The sequence below is a fragment of the Chiloscyllium plagiosum genome, chromosome 41 (assembly GCF_004010195.1).
Source record: "Chiloscyllium plagiosum isolate BGI_BamShark_2017 chromosome 41, ASM401019v2, whole genome shotgun sequence".
Lineage (NCBI taxonomy): Eukaryota > Metazoa > Chordata > Chondrichthyes > Orectolobiformes > Hemiscylliidae > Chiloscyllium > Chiloscyllium plagiosum.
The window spans coordinates 14,450,242-14,462,888 of record NC_057750.1 but is presented as its reverse complement, the minus strand read 5'-3'; the positions used below and the strand labels follow the sequence as shown (position 1 = coordinate 14,462,888).

Sequence of the window (12,647 nt, the reverse complement as noted above, 5' to 3'; positions counted from 1 at the left end):
TGGATTATGTTGCTTTAGTGCCTTTCGTTTGCATCAGTATCACTGTAAATAGATAGCAAAGTCAAAAATCACACAACATCTGGTTTATAGTCCAACAGGTTTATTTGAAACTACAAGCTTTCAAAGCCCCTGCTTCTTCCTCAGGCAGCTTATAAAAGAGAACATATCGGACACAGAATTTATAGTAAAAGATCAAAGGGTCATACAACTTATGGGAATGCATTGAACAAACTAGCTAGTTATTAAGTCTTTAATAGTATTTAATCAGTTAGAATAGAGATGCAGGTTTCGATTGATTAATATGTAGATCCCTGCCCCAAGATAACTTCAGGTTTTATCAGAATAAAGGTGACACCTCAGGTCAGACAATGCATTTTAGGTGTGAGGCCATGTTTCAAAAATAGGAATTGTGTGTCCAATGCATTCTCTCTCACCAGCTTCCTGAGGAAGGAGCGGGTCTCCAAAAGCTTGTGGTTTCAAATAAACCCTGTTGGACTATTACTCAATGTCCTGTGATTTGTGACTTTGTCCACCCCAGTCCAACACCAGCACCTCCACATGATTGATAGCAAGACAATGGTACAAAAATGACCCCATTGCAGACTTTAGTGTACAAGAAAAGCAACTATAAGGCAGCCTGAATAATCAAATCAGCTACAAAAGCATCAAACTGATGATTATTTCTTATCAGTTTTACAATGAGAAGACAAACAATGAAAATTAGAGCAATGATGAATTAATTTAATTATAACAGAATCTGAATGCACTGAAGCGAACACAGAACATATGCTGAGTCAATATCAGCATACAGATTGTGCACTCAAGCTTGCTTGTGCAGAGCCCAGGGAATGTAATAATGAAGCAGTACTTGTTCAGTATATAATACAGCTTTTGCATTGCTTCAAATGGATTGTTGCATGTTGGAATAAAATTCTAGGACCTTGAATTTGCAGAGAATTTTTACAACTATTGATTACTTTGCATCCACACAAACATAAATCTCAACATTGCGTCTTACATTTAGAAAAATATCAAAGCATTTTGTCATGTATTGCATTATGTCAATACCTGATCTTATGTTGGTACACCCAATTCATTACCCTCATTTATATTAAACTATATTATCAAAGATGTGTAGCGAGAAGTAACTATGAGAAAAGGGTTAGAGGAACAATGATGTTTAAGGTTAAACTTGTTGCACTTTATGGCAAATGTTAGGATTTGAGGTTTGAAGTCAGTGGTGTTTCCAAGATTCAGTATGAGGCATATTGCTTTTTTTAAAATAATAACTTACATATTAGACTATAACGTTTCAAAATTTGCCAGTTATACTGAACCTTGAGGTGTGACAAACAAAGAGAATGATAATGCTTGCAATTGAACACTGTTGTGCTAATAGAATGGTGGAATGTAATGTAGAGAGGTTTAAGGTTTGATATTTTGGCTGAAGGAATACAAAAAGGCAACATATATTTACTGTCACAATTCCTAAGAGTATGCCAGAAAAGAAGGAACTGGAGATGTGATGTAGAGTTTTGAAGTTAAGATGACATACTGAGAGAGCAGTTATCAAAATATATGGGATCTTATGTTTCATAAATAGAGGTATTGAGTACAAAAGCATGGAAGTTATGCTGAATCAGCATAAATCTCTGAGTAGGCCACGACTACAGTACTGTGTACATTTCTGTCCGACTCTTTGGGAAGGATGTGAAGCTCCAAGAAAGGGAGGAGTTAAAATTTACCACAATGCTTTAAGGATAAACAATTTCAGTTAGAAGGCTGGGATGGAGAACTTGGGACTGATTTCCTTGGAGCATTGCAGGATGAGGGGAGATTTAATAGAGATATAAATGGCAGGCTTAGATAAGGTAGACATAGCTGAGCTCTTAATTTGATGGTACCATGACAGGGGGACACAGATTTAAAGTTTTGGAGAAGAGGTATAGGTAGGAATGTGAAGGACTTTACTTATGCAGTAAGTGGTAACGGCCTGGAAATCATTGTCTAGTAATGCAGTGGAAGCAAAGATGAGCAATGATTTAATGGCAATTGGATAAACATGTGAAGGAAATAAACTTGCAGGGCTAAGGACAAGATGTGGTGAATATAGACTGATTAGATCATGCTCAAGAGCTAGCATGGACTTCATGGATCAAATGGTCTCCTTTTATGTCATAGTCACTTTATGGGCTGTATTTAATGGAGGTTATTGGCAGGGAAGTCAGTTGAGGGGTCTTGCTGGTTGTATCAGATGCCAATCAGAACTTAACTAGATAGCAGCAAGCCTTCCTCAGGATCAAAGTACCAACGAAAGAGGCCAGAGGTCTATTGAACAGCAGTGCCTCCAGGACGGCAGTAGCTGTCCTTGGTGCTACGCTAACCCAAAGTCTGGAATCATCACTGGTTCAGGCCAGAAGTGAATGATGGTGAGATGGAAACTGCAGGGAAGGGGAAGCAGACTGAGTGTGGAAAGGAGATGGTGGTGGCAAGGTTTGGCCGGAGGGGTGGGGTCTCTACCTGCCACACTCCCACCTGATTAAAATATCCCCACAAACAAATCTATCACAAGAGAGGGCATTGAATTCTGCCCATCACACCTCTTGTTAACAGCTGACTCTTTCAAATTTATGCCTACTACATAACAGCAATGAGATGCCATTATTTTGCTGCATGGTTCAAGTACAGATAAGTCAATTTAACAAGAAGCCTACTTATTTTGTCTGCTTCGAGAAGTCAGGGAAATCTTGAAGCATAGTAGGTAGTGTCTCTACCTCTGGCCCAGAGCCTCCGCCTTCAACTGATGACTCAGTACTTCATGACCATCAAAGGTGTGTCATAACAAAGCCAAACAGATTTACTGTCAATTTGTAAACCCTCCTGATTTGGCAGGTAGTAAGAGTAGGAGAAAGGCCTGGTCATCCAGAACCAAGTGGTTGCAGCAGCATGACAGCTTACCCCGTTAACAGTCTGAACACTCACCTAAATACTACCATTGCTACTTCCCTTCCTGGCATTGGCTGAGCTGAAACAACACTTACTGGGATGGTAGCATATGATGTCTCCCTTTGCTAGGTGTCAAAGTTTAAGTTGGAAAATGATATAATTTGGCAAAATTCCGTACACCAGACTGTTGCGTGCATACAATTTTTGAAGGCTTTAACCGTTCATTTGTTTGAACTTAGAACACGACAGATGCATTATGCAGATAAATGCTGTTTTAGTTGGTTTCAACCTGTGCTGCAAACCAACTGTTTGATTATGGGTTTATTAGCAACTACAATCAATATTACATTGCTACAGAATTACTGCTGATTGTTATCCAATAGGTGACCAGGGCTAGCCAATTTCGTTAAGAATAAGTTTTAGGTTTAGAGGACAGAAGAAACAGAGGCTTTCTCATACCAAGTTTCAAACAGAGAGAAAAAGGAACTAATGAAAAATATGGAAAACGGAAACCCTATTTCCTGATGAGTAAAGAATTCGCACTTCTTTGCCACAAGTTTTATGGTCGCATAAAGCTGCTCACTTATACACTAATGCTGAACTTATAGCGCATATAAAATGCAAATGGGAGTCAAAATGGTCGACAGATGGCAGTAGCACAAAGCAGGCTCAAATTGAATTGACAACATTTTTTCCCATTAACTTTGAAAGTTCCACGAAAATTTTAATTTCTAGCTAAGTAAAAGGGTCAACAGTTCTGTGAACTTCAGTGGAGAACACACCGGCTGAGGATTTACTTCAAGCCTGCTTTGCTTCTGGTACAGTTCATTTTTACTCCCTGTGACTCGGACTCTGATGTTAAGTGGTGTTCTCCTCAGAAATATCCAAAGTCACCAGTGTCCATTTGGGTTTCAGGCTGCCCTTTACACAATAAGATTAGATTAGATTAGATTCCCTACAGTGTGGAAAACAGGCCCTTTGGCCCACCAAGTCCTCTGAAGAGTAACCCACCTAGACCCATTTTCCTCCGACTATTGCACCTAACTCTATAGGCAGTTTAACGTGGCCAATTCACCTGGGGTTGAAGGAACATGGTTGACGAACTTCAGGGCAAAGGAGACGACCTGGGGGTTACAGTAAGACAAAGACCCAAGGGCATCAATGTGGACTTCACCAGTTTCCTCGAGTCCCCTCCCTCCACCTTAGTTTAGATTAGTGTGGTGCTGGAAAAGCACAGCAGTTCAGGCAGCATCCGAGGAGCAGTAAAATTGACGTTTCGGGCAAAAGTCCTTCATCAGGAATGAAGGGCTTTTGCCCGAAACGTCGATTTTACTGCTCCTCGGATGCTGCCTGAACTGCTGTGCTTTTCCAGCACCACTCTAATCTAAACTCTGGTTGCCAGCATCTGCAGTCATTGTTTATCCCCCCACCTTACCCCAGTTCCAAACTTCCCGCACAGTACCATTCTCATGACCTGTCCCACCTGTCAATCTTCTTTCCCACCTATCCGCTCCACTCTCCTCTCCAACCTATCACTTTTACCCCTTCCTCCATCCACCTATTGCATCTCAACTACCTTCTCCACAGCCCTACCCCCTCCCATTTATCTCTCTACTCTCGAGGCTTCCAGCATCATTCCTGATGTAGGGCGCCTGCCCGAAACGTCGATTTTCCTGCTCCTTGGATGTTGCCTGACCTGCTGCTTTTCCAGCACCACTCTAAGCTTGACTCCAAACTCCTGCATCTGCAGTCCTCACTTTCGCCCAGTGCAGAGTGTAAACCCTGCTTCTGGGTTGTGAATACTACATATACTACAAAAAATGTCACGTTGCCTTGAAAAAGTCTTGGTTTGGTAAGGGCCCATAAGGAGCCCATCTTTGGAGCCAAGTAGACTCCTGGGGAGGACCTATGGCACTACTGGTAGTGGCCCTACCTCTGCACCAGAAGTACCTGTTCAAGTCCCACTCCAGGGTTTGAAACTTAAGGAATGTGTAAGTCAAGGTGTAAATGCTTCCAACATATGTTAATAGCAGGTTGCGAGAATGAGAGACTTCTAGCCAGCCATTTTTGGAAGGCAACTGTGAACCAGTGCAGTACTTTGTCAGGCATTACCATGGACTAACACAGAAATCCAGGGGCCCCAATGCTCTTTCTGGGCATGATACCTGGAAAGTGAGTTTTTTGAGGACATTTGCAAGACCTTTCAGTGACTAAGGGTTCCAAAGATACACTTTGGATTGTACTGGTGAAGCTATTCATCAAAAAATCCCTAGCACATAAACCAACAACATAGCATTCATAAGTGGGCTATGACACTGAAATTAGTTTATCACATTGGTTTACACAGTGTGACAAATGGTTTATGAAGCAAAACTATCACAATAAAGTGGACTAATTATTATTAATTCTCTGGGACATTGCTTATGAGCAATATCATTTGTGCACGTCCCTCTGTTTGTTTTCTTACCCTGTGTCTGCTATTTTGTGAGGGACGAGCAATTCTGATAAAGAAGAACAGACATAAAGTGCCCAAGACCTTAGCATATGGTCTTGCTTACAAAAGGGAGAAGACCTGATCTACGTAGGTCAGAGATGCTGAACAAATCAAATAAGCAGCATCATGTTAAGTCTGACAATTGGGGGAAAGAGTAAGGATTTGTGTCACACAAGGCAGGATGCACATACTGGTATGCATAGCTAGAGGGCAGCACAGAGAAAACACCTCTTAAAGCTGGTTGTTTATCATTAAAACATTGCTCCCTGTGTCAATCTGGGAATTTGAAATTCAGAAGTTGGCCATATGTGTCAAAATAAAATTGGATGGCAAACGCACCAAAAGTAATCAGAAATTTAGATAGCTACATTCAGAAGAGTGAAAAAAAATGAATAAAAGTTCAAATGGTTGCCTTGCAGAATTATTTTTGAGATGATTCAATGATTATCCCTTGGTCAGTACACGGTCATGTGATTGGCATGAACCATTTAGCAAAGCTGAAGGCTATACATAATTACAGAATTATGTAGTCTTTTAGGCACAAAACACTTAATTGTGCAGATGCAAAAGTTATATAATGCTCCAAAATTTGATTATTATCCAAGGAGAAATGAATAATGTTTTTGTAAACTAAAGATTACTTTGTTTAGGAGAGTTTGGGTCTATATTTGTACAGCATATGCAGATTGAAAGATACCAACTAATTTACTGTGTACCAATTACTGAATTGTGCAAATAAATATTCTTTGCAATTTATCTAAATCATTAGCCAAAGCATTGCTTTTATCCAGCCTGAATCAATCCATCATATTCATTCAGGTTACATTAATTCTTTGATCTCTTTTGGTATTAATCCAGATTCACTGAATCTGGTGTACATAATTCTAGTTCCGGTATAACAGGTCTCAGATGTCATATAGACTCTGTTGGCAGAACACCAAGCATGAGAAGAACAGTCAAGGAGATAAAAGAATAATTACTTATGGGCTTTGCTGTGAAAGAATTCCCAGCTGAAATGCAGTCTTTATTGAAGCTCCTTCATATGAAAAACCTCATTCCATGGACTCAGCTATTTCCAGTTTCCAGTCATGCAACACAAGATTGACAGGAGACAAGGCATAACTGTGCCACAGATTTGACGCAAAAATACAAACGATAGCATATGGTACAGAAACAGGGTTGTACGTACTGGTACAGCACGGCTGCACGCCCGCTCACAGAAACCAGTACTTACAGCCAGATCATCTATTAGTTTATCTTCAAACGAATGCTCCTCGGTGTCAATCCAGGAATTTCTATAACTTTCGATGAAGAGGTTAGATGCGCGGTGCCTGAGGAAGGGCAAGAGTGAAAATAGGAGGGGTTGGGAATAAAGACATGACTTTAGTGGTTACACTATCTTATCACACAACTGTTAGAGATGCAATTGTACCAGTTTGCTTACCTGATAGGTCAGAAAAACATGGGAATTGGTAAATAAAGACCAAAATGTTATTATGTTAACCTACTTGTCTTTATATATCAGCATTTCTCCACAACAGATGACTATATCTGCTAGGAGGTACCAATTATATAAAAATTAAGTAGGTTATGCATGCAATTTTAAAAATCTGGTCATTTTTATTATGTAGGCAAATTGCCACATTTATAGAGTTGACCTTGAAATTACACTATCTGAATATAACTATATGCATTCACATGAAATCATTCCTATAGTCACTTTAAAGGTGGCATTAAAGCTTGTCAATATTCAATGTGCAATTTCAAGGCTGGAATATGTTACTATTGATAAAAACACATCAGATCTGTATTTTGTTGTCAGGTTATAGTTCACTGTGACCAATTGGATTCCGTTTAGAGTCTCCATTTATTTAGTGATTTTTTTTTTGAAAAATCATTCCTTCCAGATTTAGCTAAGCCTCCTTCTTTTGTTTGGTGAAACTTCATCTGATAAGCTTTGGTCAATTCTCCACATTCCTCAAATGATCCACACTCTAATTCTGTCTCAATGGAATGCTGATTAGCTTGTGCTTACTGTTGACATTATAGTTCAGGAATGATGGGTATTTTCAGACCCCCAACTTATTGCTCTGACCAATCAGGTACTGCTCAAATTGTACAACATGCTTGTCAATGGACTATTTGTACTTGCTAACTCCAAGATTTAGTGTCAGTGGTGGTCACGCAAAGTCAACGTTACCATCAGTAGGTACACTAGACTTGCAAAGTCCGATTTCTCACACGCTCTGCGAAGCCACAGTTTTCGATAGGCGTTCATGAAGTAATAGCTAATTTTATGTCTGAGAGAAGAGGATAAATTTTCTATATTCAAGTCTTTCTGAGCAATATAATTGTTGTAGAAGTTACTTGAGACACCAACATACATCACAATCAGACATTAACAAAAAAGCTACTTAGTTAAGTATGATTGATCTTTCTTAATACACTGACTAGACAAACAACAGAAGTTATATAACTGACATTTATTCTCTTTGCTTATGCAATTCCTTTGGCATTAAAAGCAAGGCCAACCTGAAGCTTGGAATATCTTATTTGTTATAAGTTTACTATACATGTTTTTCAGCTAGAGTAAGTACTCTGATCAGCATACAGTCAATGACCGACATGGCTTTTTAAAGTTGTTAGTTACAATCACAAATGCCTTTGTGCAGCAATGTATTTTACGAATTTGGTTGCAAAACTGCCTTATTCAGAAAACAGAATAATTTTACCAAGCTGCTGAAAATATTGGCCAAAAGATAGACCTACTAACAGCTTTGTTAACCAGAAACCTCAGCTTCTTCATGATCAAGTGTATAGACCACTACAAAATTGTGACCTGGAAATGGACTCCTGCTGATTACGACTTCCCAGCACAACAAAAATGAATTAGAGATCCAATATTGGATACACTTTGGGCCTCTTTATTCAGCCGCAGGGAGCAATCCTCCATTTTAATGTGTATGCTATGAACGCACATCTGCAATGTAATATTCCTAACATTACATTTTCATTTTCTCTTATAGCAGACTGGCCAGCTGCTGAGGAGTTGGTAGGAAACAATCTTGAATGTTACACACACAAAAACAATCGTTGCACTTTCTCCAAGCTACTGAATTAAAATGCTAGACAGTTCATCAACAATCAAAACTAAAGGAGATTAAACATATAACGCTGTATATTTCCTAACAGTGCTAGATGCCTTTAATTTTGGTTTTGTTTTGCTTTTTTGTCTTTTATGCCAACATATTCAAGCTACTCTCAAGTTTCTGCTTTTGATTATACTTAGAGCATTTTTTGTTTGTTAAATCGGCTAGCAACAGGTTTCACTTGGCAAAACGTATGCACTTTTTGAAAGGCGGTTTCTCGTAAATATTTTTTAGTTAGCCTCTGACAATCATAGAAAATCTTTTTTATTCCAATGTCTTCAATATGGTTCATTTAACCTGCATAAGAACTTAAAAACAAAAAAAAAGTTAAATGTAATTTAAAGTGGCATACAGATCAGCTGCAACTGCAAACATAGCGATTATTGATCATGTAATAAATTCAAAGGGACTGAAATTCCACTCCCCTGCTGTGGCAAAGGTGCACAGCTAGTCAGAGAAGAGCAGTTTACAAAGAGGAAAGGGAGTTCTTAACGGGAGAAGGTGAAACTTCTTTGTGCCAGCTCTCATCAAGCTGAAGCATTCAGGGAGAGACAGTCTAAAATTGTGGGAACTCAAATTCAAATCTTACCACACAGCTGAGAGAAGTTTCAATAATTAAATTAAATTTTGACATCTCTGCTCTAGGGGGCAGTGAAGGCTCGGTCATTGTGTATATCCAAGAAAGGGATTAATAGCTTTCTAGATATTAAAGACATTAAGGGATATGGGGAGAGTGCAGGATGATAGCATTGAGAAAGAAGGTTGGTCATGATCTACTTGAATGGTGGAGCAGATTCGATGGGCCAAATATTCCTTCTCCTACTTCCTATGTTTACGTCCTCTTTAGGTTGTTCTAGAGTCACAAATGACACACTATAAATGTTACCACTTACTTTCATACTTTCTAATGAGTTGAGGTGCATATTTCAGGATAGTCAGTATATTTTGTACTGGGGCAGTTGTTCTGCACATCCACATTATCTCTAACACCTGGTAGTCACTTGAAGCCCAAACATCCTAATAACACAGCATGAAGTTGTCAAACAAGTATGAGATGGCTCTGAATTATTTCAGACCACCTAGAAGTATTTTATACCAAATACTTCAGTCATCATAAAGAATATGATTTTGATGCTGTGCTTATATTATGATCTGCAGTAATAACAGGTATGAATAAGAATAAACAAGAACCAAAATTTCTGGAAAAGCTCAGCAGATCTTGCCACATCAATGGAGAGAAAGTAGAATTATCATTTCGGCTCCAGTGACCCTTCTTTAGAACTGAGCTTTTCCAGAAATTTCTGTTTTTGTCTCTAATTTCTGACATCCACAATTCTTTGGCTTTTTTTAAATGAACAATTATAATTCAGTAAAAGGCACTCATCTCACATAATATTGATAAAAAGCTATTCACAATACAAGTTTTACTTAGAAATGCAATGTTCACTCAAATTAAAAATTGTTAAAAGAAACGTTAGCTTATCAAGGTTTATTCAACTGCTAAAACGAATTTTGGAAAAATATGTAAGGTTAAATCATAGGGAGGAGAGCATTATAAATTTACAAATCTGTTATATTTTGGTATCAGTTTCTGCCCAACTCAGTTATATTGCAAGTGTGCCAACACCAAATAGATTATTAATATTTATCAGCTCCCATAACTGAATTTGCTGTTACTAGGAAGACATTGTACTAGGAACACATTATACATCACCTGCTTGGAAGATGGAAAAAAACTCACAAAATATTTGGCTAGATTTAGCACACCTACGTTGCCAATGAGTAAAAGAAAGTCTAATACCATCAATTTAAAACAGTGTGGCATGATTTCTGGAGGGGAAAGCACTATTTCTTTCTGATTCTGTACTGCCTTGTATGACAGCTTACCTTGGTAAATTATACAGTGGAGTCATTCTGAAACATGCTACCACAGCTCTTCTGCGCTGCTTGGACAACAGCTTGTACCAAACCATCTTCTTGGACTTGAAAGGATGTTCTGTCTAAACAACATAAAAAAATTCCAATATTTAGTCAAATGACAGATTATGTAAAATACATATGTGCTTGCTGAATGTGGTCGCCTTTTAATGCAGTTTCTACTATATTAGATGTAGAACTAGCGTGACTTAATGGGCTACATTTGAAACCCATACATAATATTTCATTTAATTAGATGGCAATATGATATTGAAGTTCTGTCTTAATATTCTTACTTTTATGGACAGGATTCGAGAGAGATTGATTTGCTGAAGGAGCTCTTGGACTAAGAAAAGACTTGGTGGTGATATCACTTTCATTACTGGAAGGTAAATGCAACGCTGTAACATACTGGAATGGGAGAAGGTAATTTATATTATATGAAAAAATACAACAAGCTAAATTTTTAGTCAATTCAGTTCAACAAACCCTTACTTCTACCTTCATGAATTAGCCACTCCCTTCACAAAATCTAAGTATGTTAGACAAGTTGTACCACTTGACCACCAAAACTAAAAAGAGAATTAAGAATATTGTCCTTCAGTTTTAAAGGGTTTTATGTAAGACCGCACTTGGAACACTCTGTATGGTTCTGATCACCATATTTAAGAAAACAGTGCAGTGAAGGTTCACTAGATGGCTCCTGGGATGCAAGGGTTGTCCTTTGACGACAAGCTGTGTAAACTGGGTCTGTGCTCTCTGGAGTCATAAAGAATGAGATGTGACAGAGTCAGAGTTCAACTGTACAGGAAAAGGCCCTTCAGTCCAATGGTTTTGCATCAAACAAAACAAGCACTTAACTATCCTAACCCCACTTTCCAGCACTTGGTCCTCAGCCTCATATGCCCCAGGCATCATAGTTGCACTCTTAAATACTTCTAAAACGTTGAGGGTTTCTGTGGTAGTGCAGAGGTGTACCGTAAGTAGACTTGAGCTGTGCTATGATGGCACTGACGATGGTACAGTGAGGCTTGCACACCAGATGCTACTATCCATGGATGTGAGGTGTGAGCTGCCATTGACCTGGACTGCTCTTTGAGACACTGTTGCTGGGTGTTCAAGATGGAACAAGCAATGAGCTGGAACACCATACAGAGTGCTCCAAGTGCAGTCTTACATAAAACTCTAATCTTTATGCTGGTAATTCTCAGCATCTAGTTTCTATCCAGTGTATGATGAGACTAGTTACTAGTGAGGGTGATAATGAGCAACAATCCCCATTAATACACCTCTCATCACTCACTGGTGATAATCTTACCCTGGAAACTCTATTGGAAAATATAATTCATTGCTTATGACATTGAGAAAGACCTCACTCGACTTCTCATACAAAATTCCCACATTACTTACTACTGCATGCAGTATTCCAAATATGGCCTAATCAATGTCCTGTACAGCCACAACATGACCTCCCAACTCTTATATTCAAGGAACTATGAATCTGCAACCCAAGGTCTCTTTGTTCAGCAACATTCCCCAGGACTTTACCATTAAGTAGTTAAGTTCTGCCCTAATTTGCCTTTCCAAAATCACCCATCTGACCAAGATTAGAGTGGTGCTGGAAAAGCACAGCAGTTCAGGCAGCATCTGAGGAGCAGGAAAATCGACGTTTCGGGCAAAAGCCCTTCATCAGGAATAGAGGCAGAGTGCCTGCAGGGTGGAGAGATAAATGAGAGAAGGGTGGGGGTGGGGAGAAAGATATATTTCCCTCCCCACCCCTTTCCGCCTTCTGCAAAGACCATTCCCTCCGTGTCTATCTGGTCAGGTCCACGCCCCCCAACAACCCACCCTCCCGTCCTGGCACCTTCCCCTGCCACCGCAGGAATTGCAAAACCTGCACTCACACCTCCTCCCTCACCTCCATCCAAGGCCCCAAAGGAGCCTTCCACATCCATCAAAGTTTTACCTGCACATCCACCAATATCATTTATTGTATCCATTGCTCCCGATGCGGTCTCCTCTACATTGGGGAGACTGGGCGCCTCCTAGCAGAGCGCTTTAGGGAACATCTCCGAGACACCCGCACCAATCAACCAAACCGCCCCGTGGCCCAACATTTCAACTCCCCCTCCCACTCCACC

General features: G+C 39.5%; 1 protein-coding gene across 1 annotated transcript in view; it reads right to left on the bottom strand.

Moving 5' to 3' along the window:
* Positions 1 to 12,647, bottom strand: part of LOC122542710 (ryanodine receptor 1-like) — a 393,921-nt gene that overhangs the window by 85,195 nt on the left and 296,079 nt on the right. The window contains exons 75-76 of the mRNA XM_043680690.1: positions 10,477 to 10,589; positions 6,675 to 6,771 (exon numbers count right to left, since the gene is read on the bottom strand). Of these exons, the coding sequence (XP_043536625.1) occupies positions 6,675 to 6,771; positions 10,477 to 10,589 (210 nt within the window). The remainder of the gene's footprint in view (positions 1 to 6,674; positions 6,772 to 10,476; positions 10,590 to 12,647) is intronic.